The 17,623-nt window shown below is 51.2% G+C and overlaps 1 protein-coding gene and 1 pseudogene across 3 annotated transcripts in view; one reads left to right on the top strand and one right to left on the bottom strand.

Annotated features, from left to right (window-relative positions):
* ANXA6 (annexin A6) overlaps window positions 1-17,623 on the top strand; it is a 46,107-nt gene that overhangs the window by 8,403 nt on the left and 20,081 nt on the right. For 2 of the 3 annotated variants that reach the window (XM_025043049.1, XM_025043048.1), the window contains exons 2-11: window positions 1,355-1,398; window positions 6,001-6,091; window positions 6,772-6,866; window positions 7,430-7,543; window positions 8,683-8,773; window positions 9,703-9,782; window positions 11,553-11,609; window positions 12,390-12,483; window positions 12,919-13,014; window positions 14,452-14,510. In XM_025043049.1, coding sequence (XP_024898817.1) covers window positions 1,381-1,398; window positions 6,001-6,091; window positions 6,772-6,866; window positions 7,430-7,543; window positions 8,683-8,773; window positions 9,703-9,782; window positions 11,553-11,609; window positions 12,390-12,483; window positions 12,919-13,014; window positions 14,452-14,510 — 795 coding nt within the window. In that variant the 5' untranslated portion in view covers window positions 1,355-1,380. Of the gene's footprint in view, window positions 1-1,354; window positions 1,399-6,000; window positions 6,092-6,771; window positions 6,867-7,429; window positions 7,544-8,682; window positions 8,774-9,702; window positions 9,783-11,552; window positions 11,610-12,389; window positions 12,484-12,918; window positions 13,015-14,451; window positions 14,511-15,470; window positions 15,594-16,697; window positions 16,757-17,623 lie in introns of all 3 variants that reach the window. The other variant, XM_025043050.1, reaches the window with a different exon arrangement.
* LOC112475377 lies at window positions 8,341-8,459 on the bottom strand (annotated as a pseudogene).

Here is a 17,623-nt window from a genome sequence, read left to right as displayed (position 1 = left end):
AAGAACTGAAAAGCACTGAGCTGAAATGTCTCTCCTAGTTCAGCTCCTCATAGGTCTTACCGAATACATCTGATAGAGTCGTTTTTTTACTTTTAAAACATCACACATAGACAGGGTTAAAAAAGCATCCAATTTCTATCAAATGGAAAGTACTGGCTCTCCTTTTTCTCCCTCTCATCCCGAGAAGGTGGCTTCCCTTCCATCTTTGCCGTCCTGCTGCGATGCTCATGAGCCCAGCCCCCTCCCTCATCTCTCCCCCTTTCCAAACCAGTTTTCTCATTTATTCTTACGTAAGATATTTTGGTTCATTCCTTCACCGTAGACCCTGTCTCCTGACATCCCCTTAAGTGAGATCGTGTCTCCTCTTTGTTCAATCACCTGCCCCTGCCCCCGTGACTTTCTGTCCAGTCAGAGAAAATTCCAGTCTTTACAGCAGCCTCAGGCCCTGGTCCCGGACCCACATCCTCCGAGTCCTGCCCCCATTCCCTGCTGCCTTATCAGCCACCCTGAGCTCCTCGGCCACACTACCCCAGGTATCCACGTGGCCCACGAGACCCTCCGACCACCCCACCTGGGACTGCGCCCTTGTCACTCTCGCCTTCATCTTGTCTCCTTAGTTTTTATCACATGCCTTTGTTATTCTTCCCCACTACTGAGTACATGCCAGAAAAGCACGTGTTGATTTACCCTTTTATTTACTCTTGTATCCTCAGTACCTAGAGCAGTGCCTAATCAGAGCAGACGCTAAAGTGTTTGCTGACCTATACAGGCCCCGCAGCCCTTCAGATATTCGCAGCAGGTGACCAGGAGTCCCTTGAGTCTTCTCATCTGCAGGCCACTAAGCCCTGGGTCCTGGACCAGGTTTTGGTAACTTGGAAAGAGAGCGCACGTGGTGCAGATAGCATGGGCTCTGCAATCTGGACTTTGTTGAATTCATTTTAAGTCATGTGACCTTGGGCAAATTTCTTGACCTCACTTACCTCCCCGCTCCCATCCTCAGTTTTCTTCTCTGTAGAAAAAAAAGGGGGCGGGGCGGGGGGGGTTCTGATGCCAGGAAGGATGGCCGTGAGGATTAGTGAGACCGTATCTGAGACGGTGTCCTGCACGGCCGTGACCTCTCTCCTTCTGGGTTCCAAGCTCCTTTCCCAGCCTGGCGTGAGTGTCTATCCATTGTCCCCTGAAAAATACATCTGGTCTTTGGGTGTCATTTAACCTGAAGGGCTGGAGGCAGCCGGAAAAGAGCAGGGGGATCATCCTCTCCCTTGGGAGGAAGGAAGAGTGAGGGAATTCGGGGGAAAGAATGGAGGGGAGCGGAGTGCAGGGGAGTCTCATGGGGTCTCTTTCTTCTCCACAGTGTTTTCTGCTGCAGAACCCGAGACCATGGCCAAACCAGCACAGGTAAGGAGCCTCTCCCCTCCTGGAGGCTGTGCTTCACCTTCCCAGGGCCTGGGATCCTCCGCGCATCACCAGGCCTGCCGCACGAATCCCTGGCACCTTCAGCTGTGCAAATCCCTGGCACTTTCAGATGCAAGTGACCCATGGCATCACACAAGCAGAAAAGATGCGTATTGGCATACAGGACTGAGACATCCAGGGCTTCAGGTCTGGCTGGATGCAGGTGCCCAAATGCTAGTGTCAGGGTTCTGCTTCTGTACTGGACTTCCTCTGGATGGCTTCGTTCTTGGGCAGGTTCTTCCCTGATTTGTCATGCTGGCCACCAGCAGATCTAGGCTTTCATTCTACTTCCTGGGCAGCCTGGAGGAAATAACAGAATTTATTCCCTGTGATCCCAGGGAAAGTCCAAGGTTTGGTTCTCATTGGCTGGTCCTGGGTAGCTTGGATCCAGGCGATGGAGTCAGTCCCACCCAAACTGTAGGGCCCAAGAGTGGTTCCTGTAGGAATGGAGGTGGCTACAGGATAGGCCAAAGCATTAGGGGGTCCTCTCTGCTCTGGAGTTGGAAGTGTTTCCTGTCACATGCATTTGGGATTAAGTTCCCCTGTCTTGGGATACCTCATTCTTGCATGCTGTGTGACCACTTTGCTGGGCAGTAGAATTTGAGGTGTATCAGAGCTCTTACTCCTGTGTATGGCCAGGACTAGGTTCTGCCCTTGGTCAGAGATAGGTATCATTCTGTGCCAGGGTTTGCCTGAGAGAGATCCCTGTTGGTTGGCCTTAGAGAAAAAGACAAGGTCACTGCAATGATGGGATCGACAGGGAGAATAAAACTACTGGGGGATGCCTGACTTGGCCCCTCACTTCAGTCACAGAGCTGGCCACGGACATGGTATAGGAGGTGTGTGATCATCGGTGAGTTCTTTACTCTCTCTGGGCCTCAGTTCCCGTTATGAGGTGGTTGAGCTCAGTGAAAACCAAACTTTGTCCCTGTTCATGACTTGCCATTCAATGAACAAGGGTCTTAAGGATATCAATTTACAGTTTTCGAAGAGCACAGTGTGTCGTGTGATATAGGATTAGTACACTCAAAAGAGTCTTAGCTATGGCCTTCCTGTCGGCCTCTGACCAAGAGGAGAGAGTGTTAGTGGTTATGGGCAAAGATCCAAGACAGACATTTGCTTCCCCCATTTCCCATATGTAGTCATCCCTGAGCTACTTCCTGAGAGGCATTCGAATTGCAGGGTTCTAGGTGACCGAAGTGGACAGATCAAGCCCTGGGAGGTCACAGGGCCCAGGACCTAGGGCGCAGATCTTTGTTTGGACTCTTAGTCCAGTGCTCCCAGACCGTGCTGTCTGCCTGGCTGACCCATCGTTTCTTGTTCCGTGGGCCAAGGGCCAGAAGGTATCCTGCAGGCGGGAGTCCCAGAGCCTTAGTGGTCCCTGAGCCTTGGGGTGAGTTGGGATGCCCCATGCATGGTGCCAAGGCTCTGGCAGGTGGAGAGAACTGGAAAGCTGCCCAGAGAAGCTACTCAAGAAGGGCAAGGGGCTGAGATGGTCTAGGTGGAGGGGAGGCTGGAACAGAAGGCCAGAGCGGGCGGGGCGGGGGGGATCAGTGTGTGTTGGGGCAGGAACGGTGATTTGGCATGCTTGGAGTACAGGGCCTCAGGGAGGGGAGGAGGTCGCAGAAGACAGTACTAGAGCTGTGAGAAGGGTCTTCCTTCTGTCGAGCTGAAGTTTGTGTCTACGGCTCCCAATTCTTCGCACCCCAGTTCTGCTTCTAGTGTGCCCCCTTCCCAAAACATACCACACACCACACGCACACACATACACACATGCACAGAACAAGCCACTCACTCTTTTCTCTGGTCCAGATCACCCCCATTTACTTCTACTATGATAAGTGTGCTGTTCCTCCTTCCTTTCCTTTCAGAAAAAGGGAACTTGAGACTCAAAGACGTGAAGAAATAGTGTGGTGTCATAGAAAGGTCCTGGAGGCATGTCTGCATGGCCTCCGTGCCCCAGGGATATCGGGGTTTGAACATGATTTTGGGGATGAGGACACTTTGAGGACAGGGCAAGCGGGGAAGGTGCTGGTGCCTGGAACTCCAGGAGCTGCAGAGACGAGCCCTGGGTCAGGTGTGAGCAAGGCAGCTCTCAGGTGGAGTTCCGGTCAGCAGCATTCTCTCTGGGTGACAATATCACTTTTGTCCCGAAAGGCCTTGGGACTCCTACTCCAGCAACAGCCTGGATGGGGCCCAAGACCATAGAGCCCCAGGGTCCAGGCTGCTCACCAGCTGGCATCAGGACCTGTTGAATATTTCAGGGTGGAAAGTCCCTTCACCTCTGCTCTCCCCTCGCCTTGATCATGGTTACCTGAGGCCAAGAACGGTCTGCCAGAGAAGTGGGGACAGCTGCACAGGCGGTACCAATGGTGGAACACCTGGGCCTAGGTGATTTGAAGGACCGTTTCTGTGTCTCTAATGTGACCAGTAGTAAAGCCCCTGTGTCTGCTGCTTCTGGTGGCTGTGATCCTGCCAGTCCTGGGATGACTAATCTGGCAGGCAGCTCCCTAGAAGATTTTATTATCCTTGTGGAAAGACCCACGGGGGTGACTGGCCTGCTGCTCCCTGAGTCTGACTCTAAGGGAACGTCGATCAAGCCTTGTGTCTGTCGTTAGACTTCCCTTCCCTTCCCCCAGGATGGCATGGCCTCACCTTTCAGCTGCAGCCGCTTCCCCAGACACGGCCTCAGCCATCGCAGTGTGTGAGGAGGGAGGAGCAGGGAGGAGGGGGAGCAGCAGCAGGAGTGGGTCCTCGGCTTGCTGCTGCTGCTGCTGCTGCCGCTGAGACCTCCGCCCTTCATCCTGGGGACCTGCTTCCATCTCCTCTCTCCCCATTCCCTCCTGGCAATTTACACTCCCATGATTTTGGCAACTCTAGATGTCTGCACTGAGCGCTGAAGCATCTGGCCTTGCTTCTCTGAACGTTGCTTGCCTGCTCTTGCCTCCAGGCCTTCGCCATGCTGCTTGCTCTGTATGAAACCCTTTCCCTCCCCCTAACCCCTCTTTGGGGCCAGCTGTTACTCATCCTTTAGGGGGAAGTTTTTCCTCTTTGATCTGCTCAGATTATATTCAGTCACCATCCATTCACCTACCCATTCATCTAGGACATAAATATTTAGTGAGTGCCTAGTTGTGCCAAGCCCTGTGCTGCGTGCTACAAATACACCAGTGAGCAGGACAGATACTCAGAGAGCTTTCGAAAAGGAGTATCTCTTCTCTGGTCTGGGAATTTGGCATGTGTTACTCTTTCCTTCTCTGCCCAGGGCTGTGATCAGGTTGCAGGGCATTCACTGGTAGCAGGAAAAGGACTATGTCCCTTTCTGGTCCTCCGCCCTGTCAGAACTTTAAATAGCAACTCTGCGCCCACGCATGCATACCTCAGAGGAGTCAGCAGCTGCAGACATAAACCAAAGAGCATCCAAGTGCCTGGCCAGGTCTCGCAGTGCAGGCACCGGGAGATACGGGAGGTGGTCAGAGGCTCATTTTGGCCTGTCTACTTCCTCCTTTAAGTTTACATGGGCCACCCCTCCCCCTTCCATGAAGCCTTTCCCGGCTCCCTCCTCTGGCTAGACTCAGCTTCCACCGTTTCCCCACATTATTTTGCCTCTGTCTTAGGGTATTTACTACAAGCTTTATGCTAATGTCTGTGCTTGTCTCCCCTCTGCTGGGTGGGAAGCTCATGAAAGATAGAGTCAGGTCTTCTTTCTCCCTGAATCTTCACCCCGAAGCACAGGGCCTGCAACAGGCCCAGTGCCCTTCCCTGAGCTGTGTCCTGGACCCCAGACTTCTCAGACCATGTCGCCGACCCACATCTGACTTTTCTGTGAACCAACCCATTGTGCATTCAGGTTCGACGTCTAAGATCCTCTGGCTCTGCCTCTCCTCCCCTCCACCCCAAAGACCCAGCCGGCTTGTCCCCAGATGCCATTTCACGGCTCAGTTTACTGGGCCCAGAGGAGTAGCACCTTGTCTTGGCATTAATTCCGAGGGTGACCCCGGGCTCCCTGGGCCAGGACACCCCCCTCGGAAGGTAGCAGCTACAGGGTTTCTGGAGCTGGAGAGCAGAGGGAAACAGGCCAAAGATCTGGGTTCCAGTTGTTTCTGTGATGGAGATCATCTTAAGTGCTTCTCCAAGTTGTGAAAATAATCGCAGTGGAGGCGAAAGGGCTTCGTAAACCAGAAACTGCCATAAAAATATGAGGGGCTCCCGTCACTCTTGCTGGGGTCAGTCCCATCCCCTGCACTCAGCCAGGATTTTAATCTCTCCTGGGTCCTAGGAAAGTGATGCAGGGCCGTGGGCTTGTCCGAGCCACCCTCCCGTGGGAAAGCGGCACCATTCTTGGGGCAGGTTGTGGTAGGAAGTACCAGGAGAGTCATTCCCACCCTTGCCGAGGCTTTCTGTGCTCAGTGCTCAATTTTAGGGGAAGAGGGCACAGCCTGGACTCTGCCCGTGGCCAGAGTTGGGAGCGTGGTCTCAGGGTGAAGCAGGGAGCCCAGTTCAGGCCCAGAATCAGCAGTTCACCCTCTGCTTCTCTCTCCACAGGGTGCCAAGTACCGCGGTTCCATTCGCGACTTTCCGGACTTCGATCCCAGCCAGGATGCCGAGGCTCTGTACACCGCTATGAAGGGCTTCGGTGGGTACCCGGCCACCGGGAGTGGGGCTGCAAGAAAAACAGGAGGATTCACTGGGGCTTGGGGGTGTCCCCATATGGGAGCTGGGGTCGGGGTGACATGATGAGATGCACTCACTCATTCTGTTTTGTCTCCTCTTTCTATTAGTTTTCACAGTTTTATAATGAAATATTCCAGACCCACAAAACTTCTATTATTCTAAAGAATAATAGAAATTTCACCCGCAAACCTACTACCCAACTTGAGAAATAACACTTGCTTTCTCATACAGTTGGACCCTCCTGTAACACCTCCCCTGCCTTTCCTCGTGGGTGTAACCACTACCTTGAATTTGATGCCTGTTATTATCTTTGATTTTCCTTGTTGAATGAACCAGTCCTGGGTGTTAGGACACCTGAGTTTTTCTAAGCCAGGCTCCTTATGAGACTTTGGGTGAGTCCTTGCCTCTGGGCCTCAGTTTCCTTATTTGTACAGCGGGGAACTGAATCACAGGCCCTCTGTGCTCAGATGCTGCAGGTGCTATGATCCCTCTCAGTGGGGGCTTGGCGGATCCCCACAGATCCTCCCCCCATGCCACCACCTCATGAGCAGAAGGCTGATGCCACTGACTGCAAGGAGCAGCCCTGGTGGGCTTCCTGGAGGCAGGTTGGCATAGGGCAATGGGTGCTCTCCCTTCTTCCAGGCAGCGACAAGGAGGCCATACTGGAGCTGATCACTTCCCGGAGCAACAGGCAGAGGCAGGAGATCTGCCAAAGCTATAAGTCCCTCTATGGCAAGGTAACTATGGCAACCAGAAGGCAGGGACGGGTGGATCAGGGGATGGTTTATTCACCTGTGTGTTCATTTAGGGTCTTTCCTGAGTATTTTACTCCAGGTCGGCCTCTGTGCTGGCACTTCTGCCCTATTCCCTTCAGTCAGGGGACCATTCAGCCACAAATCACCTGCAGCACCTGCTGTGTGCTGGGCACTGTGCTGGGTGTTAGGGCTGCACGGGTGAATAAGACCTATGAGAGGGTCAACCCTGTGGACTCACAGATAGTGGGGGAGACACACAGTAAACAAGTAAACAAATGATGGGGCAGAGGCAGGACACTGGGGACTTGAACCCTGCACCGCCATTTGCTAGCTTTGTGACTGGGCAAGTTACCTGACGTCTCTAAGCCTGCTTCTTAGGGTTGATGATGGCACGTACCCGTGCACATCTATCTCCAAGAGTGACGATTGAATGAGATTAGATTACTTAGGCCTGTACAGATTTAAGTGCTCATTAAACGTAAACATAATTCTTATCATTATAACTGCTCTTCCTCTCCTCCTCCATCTCCACCCCCACCCCCCAGGACCTCATTGCGGACTTGAAATACGAGCTGACGGGGAAGTTTGAACGACTGATTGTGGGTCTGATGAGGCCGCTCGCCTATTGTGATGCCAAAGAAATTAAAGATGCCATCTCGGTAAGAAGGGTGGATCTGTGTGTGTGTCGGGGGAGGGGATGTGATTGAGAGGAGGAACGTGGCCTATACGGCAAGTGTTCAGTGAGCCCCACATCCACCCAGCGATGCACCCTGTTTTCAAGAGGCAGCTTGTCCAAACCCTGTCCCAGAGGGGTGCCACAATCTCCTCAGGGAGGACAGATGTAGGACAGATGTCAGTATGAGGCAGACCCTTTGAGAGGGGACCTTGGCCCAGACCCCCACACCAGTAGCTTACAGTCCAGAGGAAGCAGAATACGGGGACGTGGAGACAAATTGTGTCCAACACCCAAAGGCTAAGGATGTAATAGAGGAGGTTAGCAGGGCAGGCCGTTGGTCCGGGGTGGCTTGAGAGGGCATCATAGAAAATGACAGGATCGAGTTGGGCCCAAAAGCCTGGGAAGAATTTGGTTGATCAGAGTGAGAAAATCGTTCCAGGATGGAGAAACAAATGGCCGGAGAGGTTGTGATGTGAGGATATCAGGAGATGAGGAGAAGCTCAGTCTGGTTGAAGCAGAGGGTCACTCCCTAGGAAGCAGGGAGAGAACAAAAACCCTCAAGGGTACCTAGCACTTTACAGTTTATAATGTGCTATGATCTTTGCTTCAGATGAGCTATTAAGCGTGAATCCATTTTATAAACCAGTAAACTCAGCAACATGAGAGATGATTACCTTTACAATCTCCCTATGAATTTGGCAGAGCAAGTAGTAGCATCTCCATTTTACAGATGGGAAAACTGAGGCCCAGAAAGATAAAGTTTCTTTTTTTTTTTTTTAACACCTACAGCACCTGGTATTCCTAGGTGGTCTCCCATCCAAGTACTAAGCAGGCCTGACCCTGCTTAACTTCCGAGATCAGACCAGATCGGTCACATTCAGGGTGGCATGGCTGTAGACTGATAAAGTTTCTTAATGAGAGGTCACAAAGCTGCAGGCAGCGGTAGGACTGGAACCCATATCTATTGATTCTCAGGGCAGCAGCTCCAGTCAGTGCCTGCAAGCTGTGATAGGAGCATCCTGAATGCTGGAGGTTTCATAGCTCAGCCACTGCAGGATCCTATCCTCTGGCTGGTGGCCTCCCATCCAGCCCTTGACTCATGTGTCCCTTCTCTTCTCCCAGGGAATTGGCACTGACGAGAAGTGCCTCATTGAAATCTTGGCTTCCCGGACCAATGAGCAGATCCACCAGCTGGTGGCAGCGTACAAAGATGGTGAGATGGGCAGGAGGGGCTATTCAGGATTTTCAGATATAAAATGAGGGTGATTGCAAGGGTGGAGACCCTAAGATCCTATTCAGCCACCTCCTTTCCTCCTTCCCTCTGATCTGTCCATCTGTCTATCTTTCCAATAAGTACCTGCTCTGTGCCGGGCAGTGTGCTGGGTTCTCAGGATATGGTGATAGACAAAACCCATGTTGTCCCTGCCTCCAAGAGCTTATAGACTAAAGAGGTAATGAAGGATACAGATAATAAACAAGTAGACACAATAATGACATGTGGTCGTGTTGTGAAAGAAACAAATGGGATAATAAGAATCAGACTTTAACTGGGGAGGACCCGCTTCAGACAGGTGGTCGGGGAAAGCCTATCTTGGAAGGAAATGAGAAGGAGCCATTTGTATAAAGGGTGGGGAGAAGATCCTTGCAGGCAGAGGGAACGGCAAGTCCAAAGGCCCTGGAGCAGAAATGGGCCTGGTAGTCAGTGTGAGGCAGGAGTGGTGGAGGGCAGGGCAAGACCAGACAGGCCCAGAGAAAGAGACGATGTTTTATTCTAAGTCCAGTAGGAAGCAGGGGAGCCCATGATCAGATGTGGGCTTTAAGTTGGTCACCCTCATTGCTGTGGATTGGAGAGAGAGTGAGCAGAAGCAGAAGGAATGGTCAGAAGGCTGTGGCCACTGTCCAGGTGAGCGATGACAGTGGTATAGGTGGGGATGGAGAGAAGCAGTTGGATCCCATCACATCGTGTCATAGGTCAGTACAAGGAACTGAAAATACACCCTGGATCTTGCCATGGCCATCACGGAGACTGGGTTTTGGGTTTTGTAACCAGTATCTGATCATTATGGGGGCATCAGGGATCGTTACCCTGGATCTCTGGGGTCTCCTGTGGATGGGACTAGAGCTCGTATTCCTTCCCTGCAGCCTACGAACGAGACCTAGAGTCTGACATCATTGGTGACACATCTGGCCACTTCCAGAAGATGCTCGTGGTCCTGCTCCAGGTTGGTCCACCTTGGGGCCCTCCCCTGCGCTCTCTGCCAGGGTGCAGGCAGAGTCTGGCTGTGGGCACCTCTCCCAGTTCCCCCAGACAGAGTGGCTTGCGAGGGACTCCTGGTGTCTCCTTGGGCGTAAAGTCCTCCTCCTGTACTGTGACCACCCCTTTCCGTCCGCCCATTTAATCCCCAAACTTGAGATGATTTCCATCTGGCGCCCCTGGGTGTGGAATCTGAGCGGCCAGGGGGTCTGTCCTGTTCCTCCTGGTTTGCAGAGGCAAGTGACCCACATTTCCGTTTGCATACATCCTTCTCTCTTGTGACCAGAAATATCCTCTCCCGTGACCTTCTTCCTCTCTCCACATGTACCGCCCCACCCCTTCCAGGCCTCCCTCCGGCCACTGAGCGTCCTTGAGCCGGGCTGCCTTCACAGTGGAACCCTGCTGCTCCTCCCTCCCACCCAAGAAGCACATAAAAAAAGAGCCCATAAAGAGGGCACACTCTGGTGTCCTTGGCCGCATTCAACCTACCAAGTTGGCGTTTTTCCTTTGTTTTCCCACACGATTAAAAAAAAAAACAACCACCACTTTGAGTTAGTTGCTAACAATTACGAGTAGGGAGCTTTTTCTCAAAAACCAGATTTCTGGATTCTTTTGAATAATTGAAAGTTCTGGCAACAGCAGGCCTGCATTTGGCATGACTGCAGTGGGCTGGAGAGCAGGTCCCGCCTGCCATTTCGCCTCCACAGGTCTGGCCTCACGGCAATCTCTGGTCACAGATGTCTCTCGCCCAGCTCCAAGGACCAAACCTTTATATATAAATTAAGCGACCTCTTTGTTTCTTTCACCTCCCCCTTCCCCGCATTTTACACCAGTTCTCTCCTTTCCATAACCATGACAATGTGCATTTTATATTAAGCAACTGGAGAATTTTCAGAAACATCAGGCGTGGGAAGGCGTGACCTTTGCCTCATTTTCAAAGAGCATATTCTGAAACGGAGAGTTCCAGCCTGTATCTTAGAGTTAAGGATGTTGCCTCCTCAACCTCTGACACTAAGTGGGCAGTGACATGGCACAGATTGTAAGCTTGCCAGCTCTGTCTTCTTGGGCTCAGTTCCAAAGAACCAGGGGGGTTGAGATCCTGAAATGCACAATCTGGGGGAAGAGGAAATAAGCATTGGTTTGACCTCTGCCCACATAACCAAGCAGCCCAAGAGGGCTGTCCCCTGACCCCTGTGAATGTCCTCGTCTGTCAGATGAGGCAGACAGTGCTGGCACACATGGGATTTGGTGCCTTTACAGCTTGGGAGCTCAGATCTGAGAGTCCGGGTCTCAAATCCTCATTGGTGAATTCTTTGGGTTAAGGTATGAGAACCTCTACTAGAACGCACATGTGCGGAATTTTTACCACTGTGATATTGTTGGGGCCCACCATGGGCCATGCCAGGACTTGTGACAAGGGCCCTGCCCTCACTGATATTCTCGGTAGGCTCTGACCTCCTCTGGGATGGGATGGTAGCACCTGGGAGGACCTTGATTATTCTCAGGACTCCCCTGTTTTGTCCCAGCTCCAAGGATGAAGGGAAAAGCCAGTGGGAGGAACTCCGATTCCCCATGAAACAGATGCTGCAGTCCTGATCCAGCAGCAGCTATAAGTCACTGCTCCTGGATGTCTCTGGGCCAACATGGTTTCCCAGCCCTCCCTGTCCCCACCACTGGCATCCAGGCCTTCCCCTTGGCTCTGGTATTTGAACCACGTGTGCCTTGTCTCTCTGCCCAGGGAACGAGGGAAGACGACGACGTAGTAAGCGAGGACTTGGTGCAACAGGATGTCCAGGTAAATAAGCTCCGATGGAGGGCCCCCAGCAAAGTAATTTGCATCAAATACCAGAAATAACAGTTACAGCATCATTTATATAGTGCTTTGTTGAAGAAAAGGTTTATGTTATCTTTCAAAGATATATAACATATTTAAAGTTGGTGAGATGTATTTTGGAGCTTTCATCATTCGTTCATTTATTTAGTTTATTAATATTTACTGATAGCTACTACGTGCCAGGCACCCTGCCACGCATTGGGGAACCAGTAATGAACAAAATCAGCAGTCCTGGGAGAGACAGCCATATGTTAATCACATGAACACCTTCTCCCAGGATGTACCATACATTCCAGGTGTTTTGAGCCCCACCGTGTGCCAGTAACATTGCAGGGGCAGATATAGAGAATGCCGACTCACAGTCCCTGGCCTGGAGGGACCCATGCCATAGTGGGGAGACAGGCATATCAAGAAATCATTGCAATATACAGTGAGTCAAAGCTATAAAGAAATATAAAGCTGTAGGAGCCTAGAAGAGAGAGGGAGGGAAGGAAACAGAACTCTGCTGGGGGCATCAGGAAGTACTTTGAAAACAAATGGGACATCTGATCTGGCACTTGAACGTTGAGTAGGAGTTTTCCCAGAAGGAAATGGGGAAAGATAAACAGTATATGAAAATGCCCCGAGGCTACTAATTACTGTTATGTTCAGGGATCCAACATTGGTTCTGAGTGGCTTGGCCCATGAGTCCTGTCTCCTGAGTTTTCCTCTTTTGGTTAATCCCCACTTCTTCCCCTTCAGGACCTGTACGAGGCAGGGGAACTGAAATGGGGAACAGATGAAGCCCAGTTCATTTACATTTTGGGAAATCGCAGCAAGCAGCATCTTCGGTTGGGTAAGCAAGCTCCAGAGAAGACCTACAGCTGCTCCCTTGCCGCTGTGCCAAGAATTCTGTTCTCTTTCCTTTTCTAATAGAGCATGATAGCTACTTCATCTGCAACCCAAACACCAGTCCTAATTTTATTAGACGGTGGTTTGTATGGTCCGTAACCAAAGCAATTAACAGGATGCTTAGCACTTCCGTCTGGTTACCAGTCCTATCTTCATGTTGGAGCATGAGGGATACACAGTTCCCTGCGGCATAAGGCAGCTTGACTGCATGGTGGCTGGTGATATGCACAACCTGCCTGCCACCCCGCAAAGTACTAGCCCTCCCTTCATATTGGCGCTCCAGTCCTGGTCACTGCATCCTCCCTTTCTGAAGTCTCTTTCGTTCTCAATACCCTGGGGACACTCCTGACATGCCTGTCTCTCTCTCTCTCTGGCTTAGTGTTTGATGAGTATCTGAAGACCACAGGGAAGCCCATCGAAGCCAGCATCCGAGGGGAGCTGTCTGGGGACTTCGAGAAGCTGATGCTGGCCGTGGGTATGTTCTGACTTTGCATTCCCACGGGCTCTGAGGGATTCTAGCCGAGGAAACATGGGCTGAGAATGGAAAAAGGGAATTCTGTGGTATGGAGATGGGAAGGTGAGAACCAGATGGGCAGTGAATTCTAAAGGTTTAGCCAGGGCAGCATGGCTGAGGCCGGCGAGGCAGGGAGTCGAGCCTCGGGCCCTGACTTCCCTCTGCTCACTCATCCGGTGTGTCTGGTAGGGTGAGAAAGAGCATGGGGCTGGGGGACGGGGTTGAGAAATAATGATTAGGAGAGTGGATTTTGTAGAGCCCGGCATACTGTGTGCCAGGCACTATGCTGAGTGTTTAATCTTTTTTTTTTTTTTTTTTTTTTTTAAGACGAGGCAACCCTTGGTTGACCTCACAGATTGCAAGGACCTTGTTTGCTTACAATTCCTTTTTTTTTTTTTTTTTTACGCCTATAGCACCTGGTCTTCCTAGGTGGTCTCCCATCCAAGTACTAACCAGGCCCCTGCTTAGCTTCCAAGATCAGATGACATAGGGCTTGTTCAGGTGGCATGGCAGTAGACTGAGTGTTTAATCTTTAAAAAGGACCCCTGCTTAGCTTCCAAGATCAGACGAGATAGGGCTTGTTCAGGGTGGCAAGGCCGTAGACTGAGTGTTTAGTCTTTAAAAAGGACTCAGGAGTGGGCACTGTTGTTACCTCCATCTCACAGAGGCGGCATCACTCGCCGAGGGGTTGTTTTATAATGAATTGGGGGTATTTTGGGCATGAGGGATGCAAGGAGCTGACTAGTCAATGGCGAAGTCAAGATTCAGACCCAGGCCTTCTCCCAAATCTGCTATTGGCTTGGAGTCACTTATCCTTGCTGGGCCTCAGTTTCCTCATCTGATAGATGGGGCAGAGGGAATGGACTGCCTGACACAGAGGCTCTTGCAAGCCAGACATTCCAAGAGTCAGCGTTCCTGAGCCTGGGCTAGGTTGTATGTGTGTGTTTCTTGGGGGAGGTCTACAGCCCAGACGTCATCTTCCCATCCAGAACTATCCCCCGCCAACCCTATTTCCCATAGTCAGGTTCTGGCCCGCTCTGCCAGCAGGATCCAGTGATTCAGGAGCCAGTACCTTTCTGGCTTAACAGAATCTAAAGGAATACCTTTCCCAGCTCTTCCCCAGAGGCTGCCTCCCACCAGACCCAGTTCCTTGTGAAACCCCAAAGGATAAGAAAGATGCAGTAGGTCTTTGTAATGCACTACTCACATTACAACAAGCCCGTTTCCTGATTTTTCCCCTGGGTTTGTGATCAAAGTCAGCCATGGTTATCAGGAGCCAGGGTTCTTCCTGGGTTTGAACTGGGTGGCCCCCAAGGAATGAAAAGAAAGAAGGGGTCCAGCCACTGTATCCCCCCTTTTAGGCAGCTAGAATAACTGCCTTTTCCTCCCTCTCCTCAGTGAAGTGTATTCGGAGCACCTCGGAGTATTTTGCTGAAAGGCTCTTCAAGGCCATGAAGGTACATGGTGGGGTTGATGCAAACGAGTTGAGGGAGGGGGTCCCTGCCTACCACTGCTGGGACTTTAGAATAAGTCCTTGGGGTCCACTGGCCAAAGAGAGCCTTCAGCGGGTTAGCCACAGAACAAAGTGCTGGCACTTGGTCCCCAATGACCTCCAGAGCCTGCTGCCCGGTCACATATCTCATATTGATCAGAGGCTGAAGTGTCAGCCTGCACCCAATCCAGCCAGCCAGATGGGTTGGAAGCCCGCACTTTTAAAAACTGTTAAGTAACCAGAATGTTTATATATAGTGTACGTTGGTAAGTAGAAAGCACTTTAGCATTGTCTGCTGAGTCCTCATGCTCATCCCGGTGACCCAGCGATTCCACTGTGGTCGTGTACCGAGAACACTGCTTCTCGCTATTTTACACACGACCTAGAAACTGATGATATTTCCATAGCACGCAAGGTAAACGAACGGAGTCATTTGTTGCCGGAGACTATATGCCCAAAGCCCCTGCATGGCCATCCTACAAGGGCAAGTGGACGGCAGCCCATACTCTGCCTTCTAATGCCAGAGTGAGAGTGAGCCGCTCAGCCCTGGAGAGATGGAGCCTGTGTGCACGTGTTCACGAGACTATTCATAGCAGTATTGTCTGAATTAGGAAAAAACTAGATACGACAGTGTCCATGAGGAGGAGCAGGGGAACTAACTGCACAGTGGCATATTTACAAAGTTCCAAAATGTGCAAACCTAAATAATATATTGCTTAGAGTTACAAAGTTAGGTAAAATTATAAGGAAAATCAAAGACACACAGGCACACACAGGGAGCCTCAAAGGGAGTGGCAAAGTTCCAATTCTTTCGCTCTTAGTTTTGATGTTTTATTACTAAAGTTGTATTTTTAACTAAGCTGGGGACTGTCAGCACCCTAGCTCTCTCTCAACTCTCTGTCCCCTAAACCCACTTGTCTCCCAGGGCCTGGGGACTCGGGACAACACCCTGATCCGCATCATGGTCTCCCGTAGCGAGCTGGACATGCTTGACATCCGGGAGATATTCCGGACCAAGTACGAAAAGTCCCTCTACAGCATGATCAAGGTGAGCGGAGCTGACAGGGGCCAGAGCAGGGCCACCACGGGAGGGAAAGAACTGTCCTAAAAAGCCAGAGTCTCTTGGGAATTCCTTGTGGCATATTCAGGGCATTTAACAGAGAAGCAAACGTCCGGCAGTGATTGCGAGACGTGAGGTACATGAGGCGCCTCTTTAGAGGAAGGCAGGGCTGGGTCCTGAACGGCACGCAAGCTGAATCCAGGATGAGGACTCCATCCCAAGGGCAGTGAGAGTTCAGTCTCCTGGAAGAAGGGTGGGGACACTGAAGAACACAAATGAGACTTAATTTGGGACCTCTTGGCCCTGGGCCAGTTGATGACCCCAGGGTGTCCAGCCCATATGACTTGGTCAAAAAACAGATGTAGAATTGGGTTTTTTCTCTTTTGCGGGGAGGATGAATGGGATAAAGCCTTCTGAGTTCAAGCCATGGTCCCCAAAGTGTGTTTCTAAAGAGGAATTTTATAGGCATTAAGTGAAAAAAGGTTCCATGGGAAAATGTTTGGAAGAAAACTAGAATAAGCCAAGATAAGCCAATTTCTTTACCTCAGAATCTGTCATAGCCGTTAATCTGTTAATCCAATACGAAGCTCCAAGAGAGATATAGAATATGCCATGTCTGTCGAATGTACATTTACCCGTTCGTTCGTAGAGCCCTGTTTTCACGGACTGTTTTCACTTGGGAGGGACAGGCTGGGGACTTGCTGGGGACAGTGGTGCGCAGGGTCTGGCTCACTGGCTCAGTAAAGCAGTGAGCATCTCTTCTTAATTCCACATTTCGTAAAGTCGTATCGGTAGCTTGGAATTGTCCATCAGAAGTATTTATACCGCGGAAATTGGCAAATTGACAAATGCTACAAATCAGGGCTTTTTTTCCTTTTCTTCTTTTTTCTTCCCCCGCAGAGAGCTAATTGTTAGACTCTTACCAGCACACTCCCGTTTGTTGGTCTCAGCCACCTGCAGACAGGAAGAGAGTCAGGGCTGCCATGAATAAGTGTTTGGCCTTTCCTATGTGGGGCCCTCCTGAACCTTCCCTCCTTGTCTGAGAAGACCCCAGGGTTGGGTAAGAGGTAACCTTTCTTTCTTTCTCCCCAGAATGACACCTCAGGCGAGTACAAGAAGGCTCTGCTGAAGCTGTGTGGGGGAGATGATGAGTAAGTGGCTTCTTGGCCTTGGGGGGTGGCAGGCCAGAACTCTCCTGGTTCTCATCCTGATGGATGGATGGATTGGATGAGCTTGGGGATTCCTTGGAGCCAGAAGTCCCATGCAGGTGAAAGTCTGAGTGAGTGTGTGAACGTGATCGTGGTCTCCTGTACATGGAGACGTCTGCTGTTGTGAACTTGAGAAGTCAGTCTGGGGTTGCGGACCAGGAATCAGAATATGAGGGGCCAGGCCCTGCTACTTCATAGGGGCGTCTCAGTTTCATCATCTGTTCCAAGGAAAAGGTACAGATACCTGCACTCCCTACTCATTTATTCAGCATGTTCGTAGGGAAGCACTTGATGATGCTTGCAGCCTAGAGAGGCATACAGACCAGGCGTACACACAGGCAGTCCTGTGATGGGGGAGACGCACGTGCCTGTGAAAGCACATGTAGGCTCACAGCCACACTGGGGAGGCTCCTGGAGATAACGAGGCTGAGACCCAAGTAGGAAGGGAACGGGGAAGAAGGGGTGAAGACAGGATCTGGAAGAAAATGTTTGGGTAGAAGAAAGGCCTAGAAATGAGAGGACACCGCCTGGTTCATTTTTATTACCAAGGTTGCACTTTTATAGAGTGCTAGAAACAGAGATGAGGCCGAGAGGGGACCAGGGGCTGGGGGCCTCTTTCTGGCTTATGAACCTCGCCTCAGGGTAGCGGGGAGCCATTGAAGAGATGAGGTTGGTGCACGACTTGACCAGATTCGTGTGCTAGGAAGGGAACTATAGGTACTGAGATTTCCCTTCTCTGGGGCTTATAAGGATCCAGTTAAGCGCTGCTAGACCTGTCACCCTTCGGTAAATGCCGCAGGGGCTGATTCG

The sequence above is a fragment of the Pteropus alecto genome, unplaced genomic scaffold (genome assembly GCF_000325575.1).
Source record: "Pteropus alecto unplaced genomic scaffold, ASM32557v1 scaffold40, whole genome shotgun sequence".
In the NCBI taxonomy this organism is placed as follows: Eukaryota; Metazoa; Chordata; class Mammalia; order Chiroptera; family Pteropodidae; genus Pteropus; species Pteropus alecto.
Note: the sequence above shows the minus strand (reverse complement) of the source record. Positions and strands in the feature narration are given on the sequence as shown.